The sequence below is a fragment of the Balaenoptera ricei genome, chromosome X (assembly GCF_028023285.1).
Source record: "Balaenoptera ricei isolate mBalRic1 chromosome X, mBalRic1.hap2, whole genome shotgun sequence".
In the NCBI taxonomy this organism is placed as follows: domain Eukaryota; kingdom Metazoa; phylum Chordata; class Mammalia; order Artiodactyla; family Balaenopteridae; genus Balaenoptera; species Balaenoptera ricei.
The window spans coordinates 62,539,277-62,563,195 of record NC_082660.1 but is presented as its reverse complement, the minus strand read 5'-3'; the positions used below and the strand labels follow the sequence as shown (position 1 = coordinate 62,563,195).

The 23,919-nt window shown below is 40.2% G+C and overlaps 1 protein-coding gene across 1 annotated transcript in view; it reads right to left on the bottom strand.

The window, feature by feature from the left end:
- Positions 1 to 2,966: 2,966 nt before the first annotated feature.
- Positions 2,967 to 23,919, bottom strand: part of IGBP1 (immunoglobulin binding protein 1) — a 38,992-nt gene continuing 18,039 nt past the window's right edge. Inside the window, exon 6 of the mRNA XM_059910296.1 lies at positions 2,967 to 3,450. Coding sequence (XP_059766279.1) covers positions 3,311 to 3,450 — 140 coding nt within the window. The 3' untranslated portion in view covers positions 2,967 to 3,310. The remainder of the gene's footprint in view (positions 3,451 to 23,919) is intronic.

The following is a 23,919-nucleotide window of genomic DNA, read 5'->3' as shown; positions in this document are numbered from 1 at the left end:
GCAGATGAGGACTTTGGAATTCAGTTGACATAGAGAGGTGGATTTAGATTCAAAAGTTTTATCCTTTGCACGTTGTTTTATTTTTTATTTTAATTTTTTTTAATAAAGACAATGAAATAGAGAGAAAGTCTTTTTTAAAAATTTATTTATTTATGGCTGTGTTGGGTTTTCGTTTCTGTGCGAGGTCTTTCTCTAGTTGTGGCAAGCGGGGGCCACTCTTCATCGCGGTGCGCGGGCCTCTCACTATCGCGGCCTTTCTTGTTTTGGAGCACAGGCTCCAGATGTGCAGGCTCAGTAATTGTGGCTCACGGGCCTAGTTGCTCCGCGGCATGTGGGATCTTCCCAGACCAGGGCTCGAACCCGTGTCCCCTGCATTGGCAGGCAGATTCTCAACCACTGCGTCACCAGGGAAGCCCTTGCACGTTGTTTTAAATGACAGCAGTGACCCCGGTGACCTGGGTGGCCCTGGGTCACCCGGCTAGGGAGGGGCAGAGCCCTGAGGATTGAGACTCAATTCAGAACCCTTAACTCCAACTTCTTGGGCTTGAAATCAGCTCATTCAGTCCCCTGCCCTGTCTTTCTTACCGGGGTGTTGAAAAGAATAAGAGTGGAAAGGACAAATCACCGCATGATGGCATGAAAAGAAGTAGTGCCCAGCGTTCACCTTTTCCAAATAACTAATTGGCCTCCATGTGAGAGCTACTGAGGGCAAATATTTTGGCTACACTGATATGTTTGCACGGTCTATGTATTAGCTGTGTGCTGAAGTAAGTCACTCACTGCATTTCCCCAAGCCAGTTTCCTTCCCTGTAAGACGAAGGCATCATCTCCTGCCTGACGGGTTGTGAGAATGAAATATGCAGCATACGTGAAATAAGCATAGCGCAAACGATGAGGCAGTACTGTTATCTGTGGAATGCTTCGAGTCCTCGCTTCCCGGAGTCCACCAAACCCAGCTCGCTCTAGGACCCTGAAACGCCTTGTTCTGGTGGGAATAGAGAAGGTGGTTCTCTTTTTGTTTTCTCTAGCCGCCAGGCAGGCAGACTGAACTGGGGAGGAAAATGGAGGAAGATGGGTTTGCTCACCGCCTCTGTCTTCTTATCCCCCAGCTGAGGGGGAAATGGCAGGGGGGAAGCGGGCTGGCATAACCTTTTCTTCGGTGAGTCAGCTAAAAAGGAATTTCTAGAGCTCCAATAACGTATAAGTGGTGGTTTGGGTTTGGATTTTTCAAGCTGCTCCCTCTTTTTAAGCTGCTTTAAGCTGCAGAACTAAAAGCACACGCAATTGGGAGGCACATGGAAAATGATAGAAGCACAGCTTGTTACTAAAGTGAACTTGAAGAAATCACTCAGCTTCTCTGGGCCTGTTTTCTCATCTGTAAAATGGGGACAGTGCTACCTATTTTGCAGGGTCATTGTGAGTATTAATAGCATGTGAAAGTGCCGGGTCTGGTGCCTGGCACAGAACAGAGTTTCCAACACCTACCTGTCCGTTGCCTTTCCCTTCCTAGTGGACAGACCATAGTCACTGAGCTCAGACGAAAACACTTATTCTTCAGCCTATTATAATGGCTGCCATTGTTCATTTAATTCTCACAACAACCCTATGAAACAGTTCCTCTATAAACATAGAGAAAACAGAGAAGCAGTTCAGAGAAGTTATATCGCCCAAGGTCACACAGCTTTCAACTTTTAAAGCCAGGATTTAAACCCACTTTGTCTAGTTTGCCTCTTAGATATCAGAACGTGAGAGGGCTTCATCAGGCTGGATCTTCTGGAAGGACCATATTTAAATAGACTCAGACCAAGGGGATAACCCCAACCTGGCCCATTTTGGGAATGAGCTCAGGGTGGAGTTTCAGGGGCACGAAATAGGCCGTTGCTAGAGGCAGCCTGGCAATAACTGGAAGAGAACTACAAATGAATGTTTGCTTCCCAAATCTGTGGGGAAGTTAATCTGTGCTCTACCAGTTTCAGGAGCTTATGTTGTGAGGGTGACATGAATCCTTTATTAAGCAGCATATATTTAGCAATAAATATATTATTGGTAGTCTTCTGTCATCTCCCACTAAACATAACGTCCTACTCATCGTCTGACAGCCCTCCATTTACCACCCTACAAAGGAGAGGGATCTGAGTCTCCTTTTCAAACCCCTGTCCTAAGCTAGACTGCAGAAGCTAGAATAGGAAGGCTGAGTCATCTTCTTAAAAGAAAATGAAGTGTACCAAAGCCACATAGAACAAAAGTATGTTTTCTATACAGATCACTTGGTTTCACACATGGCTGCTTTTCTAGGGTATCAACCCGGGAGCTGAGGACGTGTCTTCTCTTTACCGCAGAAAGTAGGTACCTTTCCTTGTCATCTGTGCTGTCCCCCCTCCTCCACTCCCAGTTATTGGCATGACTGCAGGTACCTTATTAACTAGCAAAATGACTGCCACGGCACACTGACCGCTTGGGACTGTGCCAGGTATGGCATGGCACGGGCAAAGAGGGCCAAAATGGTCTTCCAGCAGCCCACTTAAGAGCTAGGCTACGGCCTGAGCTGCTCTTACCCTCAGGGTTCTAGATAGTTCCAGAGTAAAGGCCCTGGCCTCAGATGCTCACACAAGGATGGCTCTCATAGTGCCTCATCGGTTTCCTCATTTCTCATGGCTGAAGCAAGGAAGATTGGGTAGATAGGATTGTTATGTTCTGTTCATTTACAGCTGTAATTCCTGAAAATAGAGCCGTGTGGCAGGGCAAGTCCTGGCTTTTGTGCTTGTCCCTTGTAAAGCAAGTGTTGGGTTAGTTCACAGCACTGGGGTAGAAAGGAGAAAGCAAGCTCCAGCCAGTCTGGGCAGCTCTGATGCTGGGTAACTCACTGCCCACATCAAAGGGAGATGACTAGGATCTCTCCAGAAGCCCAGGGACCCACAGCTGACCCCCTCCCCTCCCCCCCTGGAAGAAAGCAGCTGATACTCATATTTCTGCACAGGCTCACATGATAGCGGGGACTTTTATTTTTCAAAGAGCATTCATACAGCCGTTGATTATACAGAACCATTTCTCAGTACTCTTTTCTTTCCACTTAAGAACAGGGGAATATACCATGATGAGGATTAGAATTCCAAGACAAGATTGCTGGCTCATCATCTAGGGTACAAATACACACTTAATTGTTTGACATGTTAATGAACGCAAAGCAAGATTAAGCATCTCTGCCTTCGTTGTACACGGCTGAAGCGGGAGCCCAGGGAGGGGAAGACTGCACAGCTTTCCCTGGTGGGGAAGACAGAAGCCCCTGCACTCCTGTCTTGTTGTGGGGAGACTAACCCATGTTCTGCCGGTTGCCATAGCCCCTAGGATGGGTGTCCTTCCAGTCATCCCACTCCCGAGCTCTGTGGACTGCCTGTTCATCATCCTCTTCCTCCTGTTCCTGATCTCGTCGCTGAGCTGCTGTTCTGAACTCTGCGCAAGCGGAGAAATGAGAAAGCAGGGGTGAGGGAAAGAGCGACTGTCACGGGCCCCAGCTCCACTCTGAATACCACCACGTAACAAGAGAACAAGGAATATATACCTAGCTGCCTACCCTGGGGCCAGCAGAACTGGGGAGAGTACTTACTATTACTTAACAGGTGACATGTTAAATAATAGTAAGACGGGATCCTCTGAGTGGTTTTCACGAGAAAGCAAAAACATAAAAGTTGCCCCTCAAAATGAATTCTATTTTGGGAAAGAATTCTTGCTAAAATGGCCAACCCCTCATAACAGAAAACAAAAACACCAACTGACCAACAGAACCCCAGCAAACCAAAAACACTGAAGTGTTTCCATAGTATAGTGGTTATCACACTCGCCTGACAAAAACACTAAAGTAAAAAATATTTATGATTTTATGACTTGTGATTTGCCAGGGAGGGACTATAGGTGACTTCTCCTCCTTCATCCGTTTCCTTTATTACAGTTCTACAATTCTGTGTGTGTATAAAATTGGAAATCACGGGGCAGCTGAACCTACCAGAAAAGAATGTGTGTTATTTTGCACGTTTGGAACAGGGTCTGAGGTCCAAATGGCACTTGTCATGCAGTGCACCAAATACTAGGTCTCTTTTGCACGATTTTTTTCTTTCCTTTGTGAGGTAAAGGAACATTTCCTAGCTACCTTGAATTTGCCCACGAGAAATACTCTCATTACCATGATAAAGAATGAAATATGTGGGGAATCTGATCTCTCCTTACAGCTTAGGAGTCTTGTGTTCTGTTTTTTTTAACCCTTTTATTGTAAAATAAAAGATACTGGAAATCACACAAAAATATATATGACTTAAGATTTGATAAGGAGGCTATACCTTTATAGCCTTTACTTGGGTCAAGATATAGATTTTCTGTACCCATCCCCAAAGCTTCTCCATGAGCATCTACCAAATGACACCCTGTGCTCACTGGCAGTTAATTCCCATTCCTTCCCTCCCTGGAAATCACCAATCTACCTTCTATCTCTATAGATCTGCCTATTCTGAACATTTCACATAAATGGAATCAAGTAACAATGTGGTCTTTTGTGTCTGACTTCTTTCACTTAGCATAATGCTTTTGAGGTTAGTCTTACCCATTTTCAAATATTTTGATATATATATATTTTTTAATTTTTATTTATTTATTTATGGAGGTTAGTCTTACCCATTTTCAAATATTTTGATATATATATATTTTTAATTTTTATTTATTTATTTATGGCTTTGTTTCTGTGCGAGGGATTTCTCTAGTTGTGGCAAGCGGGGGCCACTCTTCATCGCGGTGCGCGGGCCTCTCACTATCGCGGCCTCTCTTGTTGCAGAGCACAGGCTCCAGACGCGCAGGCTCAGCAACTGTGGCTCACGGGCCCAGTTGCTCTGTGGCATGTGGGATCTTCCCAGACCAGGGCTCGAACCCGTGTCCCCTGCATTGGCAGGCAGATTCTCAACCACTGCGCCACCAGAGAAGCCCTTGATATATTTTTAATCTACAGGTTTCTTCTTCCATCCCTTTTTTTCCTTACAAGTTCTCTATTGAAGAGGCTGGGGCATTTGACCTGTAGTTTCCCCAAATCTGGATTTTGCCGGCTACATAGTCATGATGGAGTCCAACATGTTCTGTATTTCTGCAGATTGGCAAGTGGGCACAGAGCTTGATGTGACTCAGGGTTGATCCCTTCTCATGAATACAGGTGGTGCTGTCCTCCCCCAGCAGGTGGCACACAGTATCTGTGTCTCATATGTTGTGATGTTAGCAGGTGTTGATGCTCAATGCCTAGATTTGTTAATTTTCCCAGGGTTTCAAAATGGTGATACTCTTTAACATTTCTTTTTTTATTAAGTAGAATGCTTTTATAAAGAGAGGCTTTCCCTCATCTACTACCATTTAGTCACCCAGGAAAAGAAAACAAGATTAATGCTTGATTCTTCTGCTTTAATTTACCATTTCTCAAGGTAATAAATTGGTTCCTTATCATCCTCTGAAATTGAACAATTTTTGTTTTAACTATAGTTATGAACTCACGGATTTAAACATACTTGATGGGTTTCAATGAATTGCAATGATTTCTAAAAAAATATTCAAATAAGCTTTCTAATTTTAGTTTTAATTTACAGAAAAATTGAGAAGACAGTACAGAGTTCTTATACATCCGTACCCAATTTCCCTTATTGTTAACATCTTACATTACTATGGTTTGTGTGTCATAACTAATGAACCAATACTGACACATACATAACTAACAACTAAAGTTCATACTTTATTCAGATTTCCTTAGGTTTTACGTAATGTCCTTTTTTTTTTGGTTCCAGGATCCCGTCAAATATTCCATATTACATTAGCCCTCTCTCTCCTTCGTCTCCTCTTGGCTGTGAGAATTTCTCACTTTCCTTGTTTTTGATGACGTGGACAGTTTTGAGGGGTACTCATCAGGTATTTTGCAGAATGTCCCTCAACCTGGGGTTGCCTCATATTTTTCTCATAATTAGATTAGGGTTATGACTTTTGGAAGAGAATAACACAGTGAAGTTTCCTCCCTTTCACATCAAACCAAGGCTACACACCACCAACATGACTTATCACTACTGATGTTAACTGGGATCACTTAAGGTAGTGTTTGTAGGGTCCCCAACTGCTCCCCCCTCCTTCTATATTATAGTCTTTGGAAGCAAGTAACTAAACATAGCCTACACTTAAGGGGTGAGGAGTTATGCTGCACCTCCTTGAGACAGGTGTATATACACAAATTATTTAGAATTTTTCTGTAGGAGAGATTGGTCTCTTCGCCCCCATCTATTTATGTAATCATTTATTTCTATCACTATAGACTCACGGACACATTTTATTCCTTGTGTTATAATCCAATACTGTTATTTTCCTGCTCACATTCTTCCAGTTTTGGCCAGTAACAGTTCTTTCAGAAGGCCCTGTGTCACATTAACATACCTCAATAGTTTTTTGTTTGCTGCTGTTGTTTTTTGAGTGCTTCTTTATTTTCTAGTACTACAAGATATTTCAGGTTCATCTTGTATATTCCCTGTCCAGCCCTAGAATTATCCATTTCTCTAAGGAGCCTTTAATTGGAGAATAGTATTAGAAACCAAGATTTGGGCACCAGATGTGCTCGTTGCTAGTGGCAATTATCCTTTTTCAAGCCAAACTGTCTTTGGCCAGTAGAAGCGTCTTCAAAGTGGCTTCTGAGTCCTTTTGATATGACCATAGTAGTCTTTGAAAGCTTCTTTCCTATCCTTTATGACAAGATGTTCCAAGCTCATCTTATTTATTTCCTGCTGCAAACTTGGAATTAGCTATTTCTCTAAGACATCCTGGTTTCTTTTAATGGGAATGGTATTTCAAGAACAGAACCTGGGTTACTAGGTGTGCTCATTGCTTCTGGGCTGGTCATTGTTTCTAAGCCTTTTCAGTGGATAAAGCAAAAGTGTGTGTGTGTGTGTGTGTGTGCTTTTCAATAAAATTTCTCATGAGTTCATATTCAGGACTACAGGGGTGTTTTGTTTCTAACGCAAATTCTTTTGAATTACATCTGTATTCTTCCACACTAAAAGTCTTAGCTCTCAAAGACAGAGGATGATGGAATTTGAATATCTCATAATTACTCAGTTAATATTATCTCACATTACACAGTCCTGGAATAACACTAATACTGTTACCAATATAATTGCTGAGAACAGTTCTTTTTTTTTGCATATTCTTTCCCCATTTCTCCATTAAAAGTTACACTATATCTACATTACCAGAGCACTGGGCATATAGACATTAATACTTTGTCTCTTTCAAATCTCATTTAGTCTTAGTTCTATAAGTAACTATATATTTAATGTTGACTGATAGTCCTTATATCAATGTCTCTCTCATCACTTTGGTTGTCTTAAGCTCATTCTCTAGCAAATTCCTCAGAAAGGGATCATGGGACCAATATTTCCTGAGTTCCTGCATGTTGGTAAATACCTGTACCCTTTATACCTAAAAGTCAGTTTTACCAGATATAATGTCCTTGGGCTCACATTTTTTCCCCTTGAGTATCTTAAATGTTACTCCATTTTCTTCTGGCATAAAGTGTTGGTGTCAAAAAGTTTGAAGATGATCTAATTTTCCTTCCTTTACAATCCACCTGCTGTTTTTGCTGAAGTATCCAAGGCATTTCTTTTTTTAAAAAAAGTCTAGTAATTTTATTAGAATGTGTCTTGTTGCTCATTCTGGGTCAAAATTCTTAGGTACACGGTGTGCTTTTTAAAAGCAAATCTAAAGTTTCCTCAATATTAGGTTTTTAAAAAAATATCTTTATTGGAGTATAACTGCTTTACAATGTTGTGTTAGTTTCTGCTGTACAACAAAGTGAATCAGCTATATGTATACATATATCCCCATATCCCCTCCCTTTTGCATCTCCCTCCCATCCTCCCTATCCCACCCCTCTAGGTGGTCACAAAGCACTGAGCTGATCTCCCTGTGCTATGCGGCTGCTTCCCACTAGCCATCCATTTTACATTTGGTAGTGTATATATGTCCATGCCACTCTCTCACTTCGTCCCAGCTTACCCTTCCCCCTCCCCATGTCCTCAAGTCCATTCTCTACATCTGCATCTTTATTCCTTCCCTGCCACTAAGTTCATCAGTACCGTTTTCTTAGATTCCATATATGTGCGTTAGCATATGGTATTTGTTTTTGACTTACTTCACTCTGTAGGACAGTCTCTAGGTCCATCCAATATTAGTTTTAAGCATTTTTTTCTTTTTCCTTGCTTCGGTATTCTTCTTCAGATAATCTTATTATCCATATGTCAGGTCTTCTTTGCTATCTTTCATATTTGTCACTTTTTCTAGAAATCTGTTCATCTTTGTCTCTTTTTGATTTAAAACATTTTCCTTTTTACTTTAGAAAGGCATTTTCTGTTATATTCACTCATTCTTGTTTTCTTCTAGTTTAGCCTTCATTTCTTTTCTTTTATTCAAATTGAAGTCGAATTGATTTACAATATTAGTTTCAGGTGTACAACATGTTGATATAATATTTTATATATTATATTCCATTTAGAGTTATCATAAAATATTGGGAAGACGGTGGAAGAGTAAGAAGTGGAGATCACCTTCCTCCCCACAAATACATCAGAAATACATCTACATGTGGAATGACTCCTACAGAACACCTACTGAACGCTGGCAGAAGACCTCAGACTTCCCAAAAGGCAAGAAACTCCCCACGTACCTGGGTAGGGCAAAAGAAAAAAGAAAAAACAGAGACAAAAGAATAGGGATGGGACCTGGACCTCTGGAAGGGAGCTGTGAAGGAGGAAACGTTTCCACACACTAGGAAGACCCTTCACTGGCAGAGAGGGGGGTGGAGGGGGGGCGAAGCTACGGAGCCACGGAGGAGAGCGCAGCAACAGGGGTGCGGAGGGCAAAGCGGAGAGATTCCAGCAGACAGGATTGGTGCCAACCAGCACTCACCAGTCCGACAGGCTTGTCTGCTCACCCGCCGGGGCGGGCGGGGGCTAGGAGCTGAGGCTCGGGCTTCGGAGGTTGGATCCCAGGGAGAGGACTGGGGTTGGCTGCGTGAACACAGCCTGAAGGGGCTGGTGCGCCACAGCTAGCCGGGAGGGAGTCCGGGAAAAAGTCTGGAGCTGCCGAAGAGGCAAGAGGCTTTTTCACGCCTCTTTGTTTCCTGGTGCGCGAGGAGAGGGGATTAAGAGCGTCACTTAAAGGAGCTCCAGAGACCAGCGTGAGCCGAGGCTATCAGCGCGGACCCCAGAGACGGGCATGAGACGCTGAGGCTGCTGCTGCAGCCACCAAGAAGCCAGTGAGCAAGCACAGGTTACTATCCACACCGCCCCTCCCAGGAGCCTGTGCAGCCCGCCACTGCCAGGGTCCCGTGATCCAGGGACAACTTCCCCGGGAGAACACAGGGTGCGCCTCAGGCTGGTGCAACGTCATGCCGGCCTCTGCCGCCACAGGCTCGCCCTGCATCCGTACCCCTCCCTCCCCCCGGCCTGAGTGAGCCAGAGCCCCTGAATCAGCTGCTCCTTTAACCACATCCTGTCTGGGCAGGAACAGACACCCTCAGGTGACCTACACGCAGAGGCGGGGTCAAATCCAAAGCTGAACCCCAGGAGCTGCAGGAACAAAGAAGAGAAAGGGAAATCTCTCCCAGCAGCCTCAGGAGCAGCGGATTAAATCTCCACAATCAACTTGATGTACCCTGCATCTGTGGAATACCTGAAGAGACAACGAATCATCCCAAAATTGAGGCGGTGGACTTTGGGAGCAATGATATATATATATATATATATATATATATATATATATATATATATATATATATATATTTCCTTTTTCTCTTTTTGTGACTGTGTATGTTTATGCTTCTGTGTGTGATTTTGTCTGCATAGCTTTGCTTTTACCATTTGTCCTAGGGTTCTGTCTGTTTATTTTGGTTTTTTTTAGTATAGCTTTTAGCGCTTGTTATCATTGGTGGATTTGTTTTTTGGTTTGGTTGCTCTCTTCTTTCTTTTTTTCTTTTTTTTTACTACATTTTAAATTATAAAAAAATTTTAATAATTATTTTTTATTTTAATAACTTTATTTTACTTTTTCTTTCTTTCTTTCTTTCTCCTATTTATTCTAAGCCGTGTGGATGACAAGGTCTTGGTGCTCCGGCCAGGCATCAGGCCTCTGCCTCTGAGGTGGGAGAGCCGAGTTCAGGACACTGGTCCACCAGAGACCTCCCAGCTCCACGTAATATCAAACACTGAAAATCTCCCAGAGATCTCCATCTCAATGCCAAGACCCAGCTCCACTCAACGACCAGCAAGCTACAGTGCTGGACACCCTGTGCCAAACAACTAGCAAGACGGGAACACAACCCCACCCATTAGCAGAGAGGCTGCCTAAAATCAAAATAAGGTCACAGGCACCCCAAAACACACCACCGGACGTGGTCCTGCCCACCAGAAAAAACAAGATCCAGCCTCACCACCAGAACACAGGCACTAGTCTCCTCCACCAGGAAGCCTACATAACCCACTGAACCAACCTTACTCACTGGGAGCAAACACCAAAAACAACAGGAACTAAGAACCTGCACCCTGTGAAAAGGAGACCCCAAACACAGTAAGTTAAGCAAAATGAGAAGACAGAGAAACACACAGCAGATGAAGGAGCAAGGTAAAAACCCATCAGACCTAACAAATGAAGAGGAAATAGGCAGTCTACCTGAAAAAGAATTCAGAGTAAGGATAGTAAAGATGATACAAAATCTTGGAAATAGAATGGAGAAAATACAAGAAACATTTAACAAGGACCTAGAAGAACTAAAGAGCAAACAAACAGTGATGAACAACACAATAAATGAAATTAAAAACTCTCTAGAAGGAATCAATAGCAGATTAACTGAGGCAGAAGAACGGATAAGTGACCTGGAAGATAAAATACTGGAAATAACTACTGCAGAGCAGAATAAAGAAAAAACAATGAAAAGTATTGAGGACAGTCTCAGAGACCTCTGGGACAACAGTAAATGCACCAACATTAGAATTATAAGGGTCCCAGAAGAAGAGAAAAAGAAAGGGACTGAGAAAATATTTGAAGAGATTATAGTTGAAAACTTCCCTAATATGGGAAAGGAAAGAGTTAATCAAGTCCAGGAAGCAGAGAGTCCCATACAGGATAAATCCAAGGAGAAACACACCAAGACACATATTAATCAAACTATCAAAAATTAAATATAAAGAAAAAATATTAAAAGCAGCAAGGGAAAAACAACAAATAACATAAAAGGGAATCCCCATAAGGTTACAGGTGATCTTTCAGCAGAAACTCTGCAAGCCAGAAGGGAGTGGCAGGACATATTTAAAGTGATGAAAGGGAAAAGCCTACAACCAAGATTACTCTACCCAGAAAGGATCTCATTCAGATTCAATGGAGAAATTAAAAGTTTTACAGACAAGCAAAAGCTAAGAGAATTCAGCACCACCAAACCAGCTTTACAACAAATGCTAAAGGAACTTCTCTAGGCAGGAAACACAAGAGAAGGAAAGGACCTACAAAAACAAAGCCAAAACAATTAAGAAAATGGTAATAGGAACATACATATCAATAATTACCTTAAATGAAAATGGACTAAATGCTCCAACCAAAAGACATAGACTGGCTGAATGAATACAAAAACAAGACCCATATATATGCTGTCTACAAGAAACCCACTTCAGACCTAGGGACACATACAGACTGAAAGTGAGGGGATGGAAAACGACATTCCATGCAAATGGAAATCAAAAGAAAGCTGGAGTAGCAATTTTCATATCAGACAAAGTAGACTTTAAAACAAAGACTATTACAAGAGACAAAGAAGGACACTACATAATGATCAAGGGATCAATCTAAGAAGAAGATATAACAACTGTAAATATTTATGCACCCAACATAGGAGCACCTCAATACATAAGGCAAATGCTAACAGCCATAAAAGGGGAAACAGACAGTAACACAATCATAGTAGGGGACTTTAACAACCCACTTTGACCAATGGACAGATCATCCAAAATGAAAATAAATAAGGAAACACAAGCTTTAAATGATACATTAAACAAGATGGACTTAATTGATATTTATAGGACATTCCGTCCAAAAACAACAGAATACACTTTCCTCTCAAGTGCTCATGGAACATTCTCCAGGATAGATCATGTCTTGGGTCACAAATCAAGCCTTGGTAAATTTAAGAAAATGGAAATCGTATTAAGTATGGTTTCCGACCACAATGCTATGAAACTAGATATCAATTACAGAAAAAAACTGTAAAAAATACAAACATGTGGAGGCTAAACAATACACTACTTAATAACCAAGAGATCACTGAAGAAATCAAAAAATACATAGAAACAAATGAGAATGAAAACACGACGACCCAAAACCTATGGGATGCAGCAAAAGCAGTTCCAAAGGGAAGTTTATAGCAGTACAGTCCTACCTTAAGAAACAAGAAACATCTCAAATAAACAACCTAACCGTACCCCTAAAGCAATTAGAGAAAGAAGAACAAAAAAACCCCAAAGTTAGCAGAAGGAAAGAAATCATAAAGATCAGATGAGAAAGAAATGAAAAAGAAATGAAGGAAACAATAGCAAAGATCAATAAAACTAAAAGCTGGTTCTTTGAGAACATAAACAAAATTGATAAACCATTAGCCAGACTCATCAAGAAAAAAAGGGAGAAGACTCAAATCAATAAAATTAGAAATGAAAAAGGAGAAAAAACTGACACTGCAGCAATACAAAGGATCATGAGAGATTACTACAAGCAACTATATGCCAATAAAATGGACAACCTGGAAGAAATGGACAAATTCTTAGAAAAGCACAACCTTCCGAGACTGAACCAGGAAGAAACAGAAAATATAAACAGACCAATCACAAGCACTGAAATTGAGACTGTGATTAAAAATCTTCCAACAAACAAAAGCCCAGGACCAGACGCCTTCACAGGTGAATTCCATCACATATTTAGAGAAGAGCTAACACCTATCCTTCTCAAACTTGCAAACTACAGCAGAGGGAGGAACACCCCCAAACTCATTCTACGAGGCCACCATCACGCTGATACAAAAACCAGACAAAGATGTCACAAAGAAAGAAAACTACAGGCCAATATCACTGATGAACATAGATGCAAAAATCCTCAACAAAATACTAGCAAACAGAATCCAACAGCACGTTAAAAGGATCATACACCATGATCAAGTGGGGTTTGTCCCAGGAATGCAAGGATTCTTCAATATATGCAAATCAATCAATGTGATACACCATATTAACAAACTGAAGAATAAAAAACATATGATCATCTCAATAGATGCAGAAAAAGCTTTCGACAAAATTCAACACCCATTTATGATAAAAACCCTCCAGAAAGTAGGCATAGAGTGAACTTACCTCAACATAATAAAGGCCATATATGACAACCCCACAGCCAACATCGTCCTCAATGGTGAAAAACTGAAACCATTTCCACTAAGATCAGGAACAAGACAAGGTTGCCCACTCTCACCACTATTTTTTATTTTTTTAATTATTTTTAAATTTTTTAATTATTTTTTTTAATCAGTCATCAATTTTATACACATCAGGGTATACATGTCAATCCCAATCGCCCAATTCAGCACACGGCCATCCCCACCCCACCGCGGTTTTCCCCCCTTGGTGTCCATATGTTTGTTCTCAACATCTGTGTCTCAACTTCTGCCCTGCAAACCGGTTCACCTGTACCATATTTCTAGGTTCCACATACATGCATTAATATATGATATTTGTTTTTCTCTTTCTGACTTACTTCACTCTGTATGACAGTCTCTAGATCCATCCATGTCTCAACAAATGACTCAATTTCATTCCTTTTTATGGCTGAGTAATATTCCATTGTATATATGTACCGCATCTTCTTTATCCATTCATCTGTCGATGGGCATTTAGGTTGCTTCCATGACCTGGCTATTGTAAATAGTGCTGCAATGAACACTGGGGTGCATCTGTCATTTTGAATTATGGTTTTTTTATGCGTATATGCCCAGTAGTGGGATTGCTGGATCATATGGTAATTCTATTTTTCGTTTTTTAAGGAACCTCCATATTGTTCTCCATAGTGGCTGTATCAATTTACATTCCCACCAACAGTGCAAGAGGGTTCCCTTTTCTCCACACCCTCTCCAGCATTTGTTGTCTGTAGATTTTCTGATGATGCCCATTCTAACTGGTCTCACCACTATTATTCAACACTGTTTTGGAAGTATTAGCCACAGCAATCAGAGAAGAAAAAGAAATAAAAGGAATCCAAATCAGAAAAGAAGAAGTAAAGTTGTCACTGCAGATGACATGATACTATACATAGAGAATCCTAAAGATGCTACCAGAAAACTACTAGAGCTAATCAATGAATTTGGTAAAGTAGCAGGATACAAAATTAATGCACAGAAATCTCTTGCATTCCTATACACTAATGATGAAAAATCTGGAAGTGAAATTAATGAAACACTCCCATTTACCATTGCAACAAAAAGAATAAAATACCTAGGAATAAACCTACCTAAGGAGACAAAAGACCTGTACGCAGAAAATTGTAAGACACTGATGAAAGAAATTAAAGATGATACAAATAGATGGAGAGATATACCATGTTCCTGGATTGGAAGAATCAACATTGTGAAAATGACTCTACTACTCAAAGCAATCTACAGATTCAATGCAATCCCTATCAAACTACCACTGGCATTTTTCACAGAACTAGAACAAAAAATTTCTCAAGTTGTATGGAAACACAAAAGACCACGAATAGCCAAAGCAATCTTGAGAAAGAAAAACAGAGCCGGAGGAAGCAGGTTCCCTGACTTCAGATTAGACTACAAAGCTACAGTAATCAAGACAGTATGGTACTGGCACAAACACAGAAATACAGATCAATGGAACAGGATAGACAGCCCAGAGATAAACCCATGCACAGAGGTCACCTTATGTTTGATAAAGGAGGCAAGAATATACAATGGAGAAAAGACAGCCTCTTCAATAAGTGATGCTGGAAAAACTGGACAGCTACATGTAAAAGAATGAAACTAGAACACTCCCTAACACCATACACAAAAGTAAACTCAAAATGGATAAAAGACCTAAAGGTAAGGCCATACACTACAGAACTCTTAGAGGAAAGCATAGGCAGAACACTCTATGACATAAATCACAGCAAGATCCTTTTTGACCCAGCTCCTAGAGAAATGGAAATAAAAACAAAAATAAACAAATGGGACCTAATGAAACTTCAAAGCTTTTGCACAGCGAAGGAAACCATAAACAAGACGAAAAGACAGCCCTCAGAATGGGAGAAAATATTTGTCAATGAAGCAACTGACAAAGGATTAATCTCCAAAATTTACAAGCAGCTCAATATCAAAAAAACAAACAACCCAGGCTTCCCTGGTGGCGCAGTGGTTGAGAATCTGCCAATGCAGGGGACATGGGTTCGAGCCCTGGTCTGGGAAGATCCAACATGCTGCGGAGCAACTAGGCCCGTGAGCCACAACTACTGAGCCTGCGCGTCTGGAGCTTGTGCTCCGCAACAAGAGAGGCCGCAACAGTGAGAGGCCCGCGCACCGCGAAGAAGAGTGGCCCCCGCTCGCTGCAACTAGAGAAAGCCCTCGCACAGAAACGAAGACCCAACACAGCCATAAATAAATAAACAAACAAATAAATAAATAAATTTCCATCACAATTATACTTATTAAAAACAAACAAAAAAACAAACAACCCAATACAAAAATGGGCAGAAGATGTAAATAGACATTTCTCCAAAGAAGATATGCAGTTTGCCAACAAACAGATGAAAGAATGCTCAACATCATTAATCATTAGAGAAATGCAAATCAAAACTACAATGAGGGCTTCCCTGGTGGCGCAGTGGTTGAGAATCTGCCTGCCAATGCAGGGGACACGGGTTCGAGCCCTGGTCTGGGAAGATCCCACATGCCGCGGAGCGACTAGACCCGTGAGCCACAACTACTGAGCCTGCGCGTCTGGAGCCTGTGCTCTGCAACAAGAGAGGCCGCGATAGTGAGAGGCCCGCGCACCGCGATGAAGAGTGGCCCCCGCTCGCCACAACTAGAGAAAGCCCTCGCACAGAAACGAAGACCCAACACAGCCCAAAATAAATAAATAAATAAAAATTTAAAAAAATAAAAAAAGAAAAAAAAAAAAAACTACAATGAGATATCACCTCACAGCAGTCAGAATGGCCATCATCAAGAAATCTACAAACAATAAATGCTGGAGAGGGTGTGGAGAAAAGGGAACCCTCTTGCACTGTTGGTGGGAATGTAAACTGATACAGCCACTATGGAGAACTGTATGGAGGTTCCTTAAAAAACTAAAAATAGAACTACCATACGACCCAGCAATCCCACTACTGGGCATATACCCTGAGAAAACCATAATTCAAAGAGTCATGTACCACAATGTTCATTGCAGCTCTATTTACAATAACCAGGACATGGAAGCAACCTAAGTGTCCATCATTGGATGAATGGATAAAGAAGATGTGGCACATATATACAATGGAATATTACTCAGCCATAAAAAGAAACGAAATTGAGTTATTTGTAGTGAGGTGGATGGACCTAGAGTCTGTCATACAGAGTGAAGTAAGTCAGAAAGAGAAAAACAAATACCATATGTTAACACATATATATGGAATCTAAAAAAAAAAAAAAAGGTCATGAAGAACCTAAGAGCAGGATGGGAATAAAGACGCAGACCTACTAGAGAATGGACTTGAGGACACGGGGAGGGGGAAGGGTAAGCTGGGACAAAGTAGGAGAGTGGCATGGATATATATACACTACCAAATGTAAAACCGATAGCTAGTGGGAAGCAGCCACATAGCACAGGGAGATCAGCTCAGTGCTTTGTGACCACCTAGAGGGGTGGGATAGGGAGGGTGGGAGGGAGGGAGATGCAAGAGGGAAGAGATATGGGGACATATGTATAAGTGATTCACTTTGTTATAAAGCAGAAACTAACACACCATTGTAAAGCAATTATACTCCAATAAAGATGTTAAAAAAAATTGGCTATATTCCCTGTGCTGTACAATGTATCTTTGTAGCTTATTCATTTTATACATAGTAGCTGGTACCTCTTAATCCCCTACCATCTTGCCCTTCCCTCCCTTTTCTCTCCTCACTGGTATCCACTAGTTTGTCCTCTATGTCTGTGAGTCTGGTTCTGTTTTGTTATATTTTTTATTATTTTTTAGATTCCACATATAAGTGATATCATACAGTATTTGTCTTTCTCTGACTTATTTCACTAAGTATTAATACCCTCTAGGGGCCATCCATGTTGTTGAAAATGGCAGAGTTTCACTCTTTTCAGGGCTAATACTCCACTGTATATATATATACACCACATCTTCTATATCTATTCATCTACTGATGGACACCTTTGGTTGCTTCCATATACTGGGTAATGTAAACAATGATGCTATGAACGTTGGGGTGCATGTATCTTTTTGAATTAGTGTTCCATTTTCTTTGGATAAAAACCCAGGGGTAGAATTGCTGGATCATATGGTAGTTCTATTTTAATTTTTTGACAAACTGCCACACTGCCTTCCATAGTAGCTACACCAATTTATATTCCCACCAACAGTGTACTAGGGTTCCCTTTTCTATACATCCTCGCCAACATTTGTTATTTGTAGACTTCTTGATGATAGCCATTCTGACAGGTGTGAGGTGACATCTCATTATGGTTTTGATTTGCATTTCTCTGATGATTAGCAATGTGGAGCATCTTTTCATGTTCCTGTTGGCCATCTGTATATCTTCTTTGGAAAGATGTCTACTCAGGTCGTCTGCCCATTTTTAAGTACTTTTTATATTGAGTTATATGAGCTATCTATATATTTTGGATATTAACCCCTTATTGGGCATATCATTTGCAAAATATTTTCTCCCATTCTGTAGGTTTTTTCATTTTGTTGTTGGTTTCCTTTGCTGTGCAAAAGTTTTAAAGTTTAATTAGGTCCCATTTGTTTATTTTTGCTTTTGTTTCCTGTGTCTGAGGAGACAGATCCATAAAAACATTGCTACGATTTATGTCAAAGAGTGTTCTGCCTTAGCCTTCATCTCTGTTTTTTTTATTTTTATTTTTTGGCCACACCACATGGCATGTGGGATCTTAATTCCCCAACCAGGGACTGAACCTGCACTCCCTGCAGTGGAAGCATGGAGTCTTAACCACTGGACCGCCAGGGAAGTCCCAGCCTTCCTCTCTTTTCTTTTCTTTTTAAATTTACTTGGCTGCATTGGATCTTATTTGCAGCACGCAGGCTCTTTGTTGTGGCATGTGGGCTCTCTAGTTGTGGCTCGTGGGCTCCAGAGTGCATGGGCTTAGTTGCCCCATGGCATGTGGGATCTTAGTTCCCCAACCAGGGATCGAATTCGCATCCCCTGCATTGGAAGGCGGATTCTTAACCACTGACCACCAGGGAAGTCCCTCAGCCTTCATTTCTGAAGTGATTCTTTCTTCTTACTTCCCCCAAGTTGTCACTACAGTTCTGAGTTTTTCTAATCCTGCTTTGTATTGTTCTTCCATGTCTTATTTAATTTTCTTAATGTCTTCCAACTCATTTTTAAACAGTATATTTTAAATTTGTTGTTTTTTGAGTGTGTCTTTCTGGAATGTTTTTTCCCCCCTTTTTCTCTTTTTTTTAAAAAATTGAAGTATAGTTGATTTACAATACTGTGTTAGTTTCAGGTGTACAGCAAAGTGATTCAGTTATATATATATATTTTTTCAGATTATATCACTTACATGTGGAATCTAAAAAATAATACAAATGAATCTATATACAAAACAGAAACTGACTCACAGACATAGAAAACAAATTTATGATTACCAAAGCAGAGAGGGAGGGAGGGAGAAATTAGGAGTATGGGATTAACAGATAAAAACTACTATACATAAAATAGATAAGCAACATGGAATGCTTTTGATTCTCTCATTTTTCTCATAATAATTTTGTGTGGGATCTGACCTTGATTAATTTTCTATTCATTTTTCTCACAGCTTTATTGAGATATTTTTCAAATACCATAAAATTCACCCATTTAAAATGTACAATTCAGTGGTTTTTAGTATATTCAGAACTGTGCAACCATCATCACAATCTGTTGCTCGTTCTTATGTGTACTAAGCTTTCCTGAACTTTTAGAAAGAAGTATGGTTCAGGGTGGCTTTTCTAACTTCACAGAGGCTCCCTTTCTGCTGTTTTTATGTATGTTAAAGGAATACGATGACTTGCTTGATTAGAGTTCTTGGTTCTGGTCCTCTCTGCCATTCTTATCTAGACCTTTTCTTTCCTTATTCTTTATTGTTCCTGTTCTGCTCAATTTGAATTCTATTCTCAGCAATTTCTCCTCAGTGAGGGACCGTGTATGAGTAGGGAGATCTGGTGGCTCATTTTCAAGAGTTCCTTAAGGGTTAGCCTGCTCCATCCCTTTCAGACCTTCTGACCACAGGTTCCTTGTATTCATTCAGTTTTTATTGGAGGGCAAAACCCCTCCCATTTCAACTAATGTTCTTAAACTGAACTGCCACACTTTTATTTTTTTCATTAAAAATGTTTAATTGAAGTATAGTTGACTTACAATATAATATGTTTCAGATGTACAACATAGTGATTCTATATTTGTATCAATTATGTGCCATACAAAGTTATTATAATATTATTGACTATATTCCCTGTGCTGTGCATTACATCCCTGTGACTTATTTATTTTATAACTGGTAATTTGTATCTCTTAATCCCCTTCACCTATTTCACCCATCCTCCCATTCTCTCAACCACTAGTTTGTTCTCTGTATCTGAGTCTGTTTCTGGGTTTTTTAGGACCCATTTGTTTTATCTTTCTCTGTCTGACTTATTCACTTAGCATAATACCCTCCAGGTCCATCCATATTGTCACAGATTGCAAGATTTCATTCTTTTTTACGGCTTAGTGGTGCTGGGAAAACTGGATAGCTACAAGTAAAACAATGAAACTAGACCATTTTCTCACATCATTTACAAAAATAAACTCAAAATGAATTAAAGACTTAAATTTAAGACCTGAAACCATAAAACACCTAGAAGAAAACACAGGCAGTATGCTCTTTGAAATTGGTCTTAGCAATATTTTTTTTGATCTGTCTCCTCAGGCAACGGGAACAAAACCAAAAATAAACAAATGGAACCATATGAAGCTAAAAAACTTTTGCACAGCAAAGGGAACCATCAGCAAAACAAAAAGGCAACTTAACTGAATGGGAGAAGATATTTGCAAATAATATGTCTGTTAAGGGGTTAATATCCAAAATATATAAAGAACTCATACAACTCAGTACAAACAATCTGAATAAGAAATGGGCAGAAGACCTGAACAGACATTTTTCCAAAGAAGACATAGAGATGGGCAACAGGCACATGAAAAGGTACTCGACATCACTAATCATAAGGGAAATGTAAATCAAAACCACCTCAAATGCAATGAGATACCACCTCACACTTGTCAGAATGCCACGCTTTTTAGTGAATACATGTTTGCTGTTTAGGAATTCTCCTGTTTGTCAGGTCTTTCACATGGTCTGTCAACTCCTTCTGCTTTCTCCTACACAGATGTCCATTCCTTGTTGATCTTGTGGCTATGAATGATTTGCCCTTACCTGTTTTTATTTTGAGTTTCATGGGGATACACTGTCACTTAGTTTTGCTGTAAATATTATCCATGAATTTTTTCTTTTGTCTTTTTACTGAAATGTAACATACATGCAGAAAAATACACAAACACAGTATAGCTCAATCAATTTTCACATCTGAACACATCCATGTAATCGGTACCCAGATTAAGATACAAAACATTACTAACTCTTCAGAAGTCCCCCTCAGGTCCAGTTCCATTCAAGATCTCCCACTAAGGGTGAGCACCATACTGGCTTTTAACCAGCATATACAAGTTTCAGCCATGTCTGAACTTTATGCTCTTTTGTGTCTGACTTTTTTTTACTCAAATTATGTTTGTAAAATTTAGCTATATCTGTTACTTATAAGTAAAGAACTATAGTCTGTTTAACCTTATTGCTAAATAGTATTTCAGTGTGAATATGCAAAAATTTATTTATCCATTCTACTATGTATGGGCATTTAAGTAGTGTTCAGCTTGGGGTATTACAAATAATGCTGCTATGAGCATTCTTGTACAAGCCTTTTGAGGAAATATGGTCTCATTCCCCTTAGGTATATACCTGGGAGTGAAACTGCCAGGTCATGAGGGTATACATATGTTCGACTTTTGTGCAACATTACTACCACCAACCCCCATGAGGTTCTCCATCTTTATTGTTTCCTTTCTTCCATATACTTTAAGCTTATTTTGTTCTTGTTTTCTCCAACTTCTTAAGTTAGTACCTTAGTAACTGATTTTACCTTTCTTTTTTCTAATATAACTACTGAAAGTTATACCTTTCCCTCTCAGCACTGCTTTAGTTGTATCCCACAAGTTTTAATGTATTTCATTATCATTCAGTTAAAAATACTTCTTAATTTTCCTTGTGATTTCTTCTTTGACTGATGGGTTATTTATAAGTATGTTGTTTAATTTTAAAATATTTAGGGACTTCCTATATGTCATTGATTGCTAACTGGATTAGATTGTGGTCAGAGAACATAGTGCAATTTCAATCTTTGAAAGTTTATGGAGGGACTTCCCTGGTGGTCCAGTGGTTAAGAATCCGCCTTCCAATGCAGGGGACAAGAGTTCAATCCCTGGTTGGGGAAATAAGAACCCACCTGCCACGGGGCAACTAAGCCTGTACGCCACAACTCCTGAGCCCGCGTGCTCTAGAGCCCATGTGCCACAACTAGAGAGAAGCCCGCGCGCTGCAACGAAGAGCCCACATGCCACAACGAAAGATCTTGCGTGCCGTGACAAAGATCCCACGTGCCACAACTAAGATCCAATGCAGCCAAATTAATTAACTAATTAATTTTAAAAATAAATTACTTAGTTAAAAAAAAGAAAGTTTATGGACACTTATTTGGTGGCCCAGAATATGGTCTAAGTTAGTGAACATACCATGTGCATTTGAAAAAAGGTGTATTTTGCAGCTATTGGATATATTTTTCTATAAATGTCAAACAGGTTAAGGTGGCTGTGAGTTTTCTCCAGATCTTTTATGTCCTTACTGATTTTCTGTCCAGAAATTCTTTCAGTTACTGAAAGAGAAGTATGAAAATCTCTAACTATGGCTGTAGATTTGTCTATTTCTCCATTTAATTCTATCAATTTTTTCTTCATGTAATTTGAAGGCTGTTATTAGCACAAACATGTTTATGATTGCTATGTCTTCCAGATAAATTGCCCCTTTTATCAGCACTAAATGTCCTTTTGAAAGTCCAGTAACACCTTTTGTCTTGAAGTCTACTTTATCTGACATTATATAGCTACTGCAGCTTTCTTATGTTTACTGTTAGCATGGTATATTTAAAAAATCTTTTTACGTTCCACCAATCTGTACCTTTATATTTAAATGCATCTCTTGATAGGAGATCAAGAGGGTGGTGTAAGAAGATGTGGAGTTCACCTCTCCCCACGAACACATCAAAAATATATCAACGTGTGGAACAATTCTCACCGAAAACTAACTGGAAATTGGCAGAAAGACTCCTGTACAACCAATGTTGTAAGAAAAATACACAGAAGTCCACAGAGAAGCCTGGGCTCCACTCATGAGTACCGCGTGGGTAGACTGCCCCCAGGTAGGGTAGAGAAACCAGTAGCCTGCTGCCCTAGGCTACTGGTTTCATGCAACAGCCATGCTGTGCTCTCCAGCCAGAGCTGAAAGAATGTTCTAGCCCTGCTCACTTCATGCCACAAGCATGGCACTGGATCTAGGGTGGCCAGGACCTGGGAAGAGACTCGACTTTGAGATGGAGAGGTGACCCAGCCCTGGGGTGGAGCCCAGGTGGGGCAGCAGTGGTGACCATTGCTGGAATTTACTCAAGAGGCGCCCCAGAAGCAGCCCACACTTCTGATGGCAGCAGAGCTGCTGGGTTTCCCACAGCCGCTTTGCTGCGTGTGTACCCCAGCCCAAGCTGAATGTTCTGGCCCTGTTCACTCCATGCCACAGTGTGGCACTACAAAAAAAGGAAATTACAGGCCAGTATATTTGATGAATATAAATGCAAAAATCCTCAACAAAATATTAGCAAACCAAATCTAAAAATGTATAAAAAGGATCATACACCACGATCAAGCTGAATTTATTCTAGGGTCACAAGGGTAATTCAATATATGCAAATTAATCAGTGTGATATACCACATTATCAAAAGGAAGGATAAAAATCACATGACCGTATCAATAGATGCAGAAAAACCAATGTGACAAAATTCAACATCCATTAATAATAAAAACTCTGAAAGTGGGTATCAAGGGAACATATCTCAACATAATAAAGGCCATTTAGGACAAACCCACAGCCAATGTCATACTTAATGGTGAAAAGCTGAAAGCCTTCCCGCTAAATTCTGGAACAAGACAAGGATGCCCATTCTCGCCACTTCTATTCAGCACAGTATTAGAAGTCCTAGTCACAGCAATCAGACAAGAAAGAAATAAAAGGCATCCAAATCGGAAGGGAAGAGGTAAAACTGTCATTATTTGCAGATGACGTGGTACTATATCTAGAAAACCCTAAAGTCTCCACCCAAAAACTATTAGAACTAATAAATGAATTCAGCAAGGTTGCAGAATACAAGATCAATATACAGAAATCTGTTGCATTTCTATACACTAACAATAAAATATCAGAAAGAGAAAGTAAAAAAAAAAA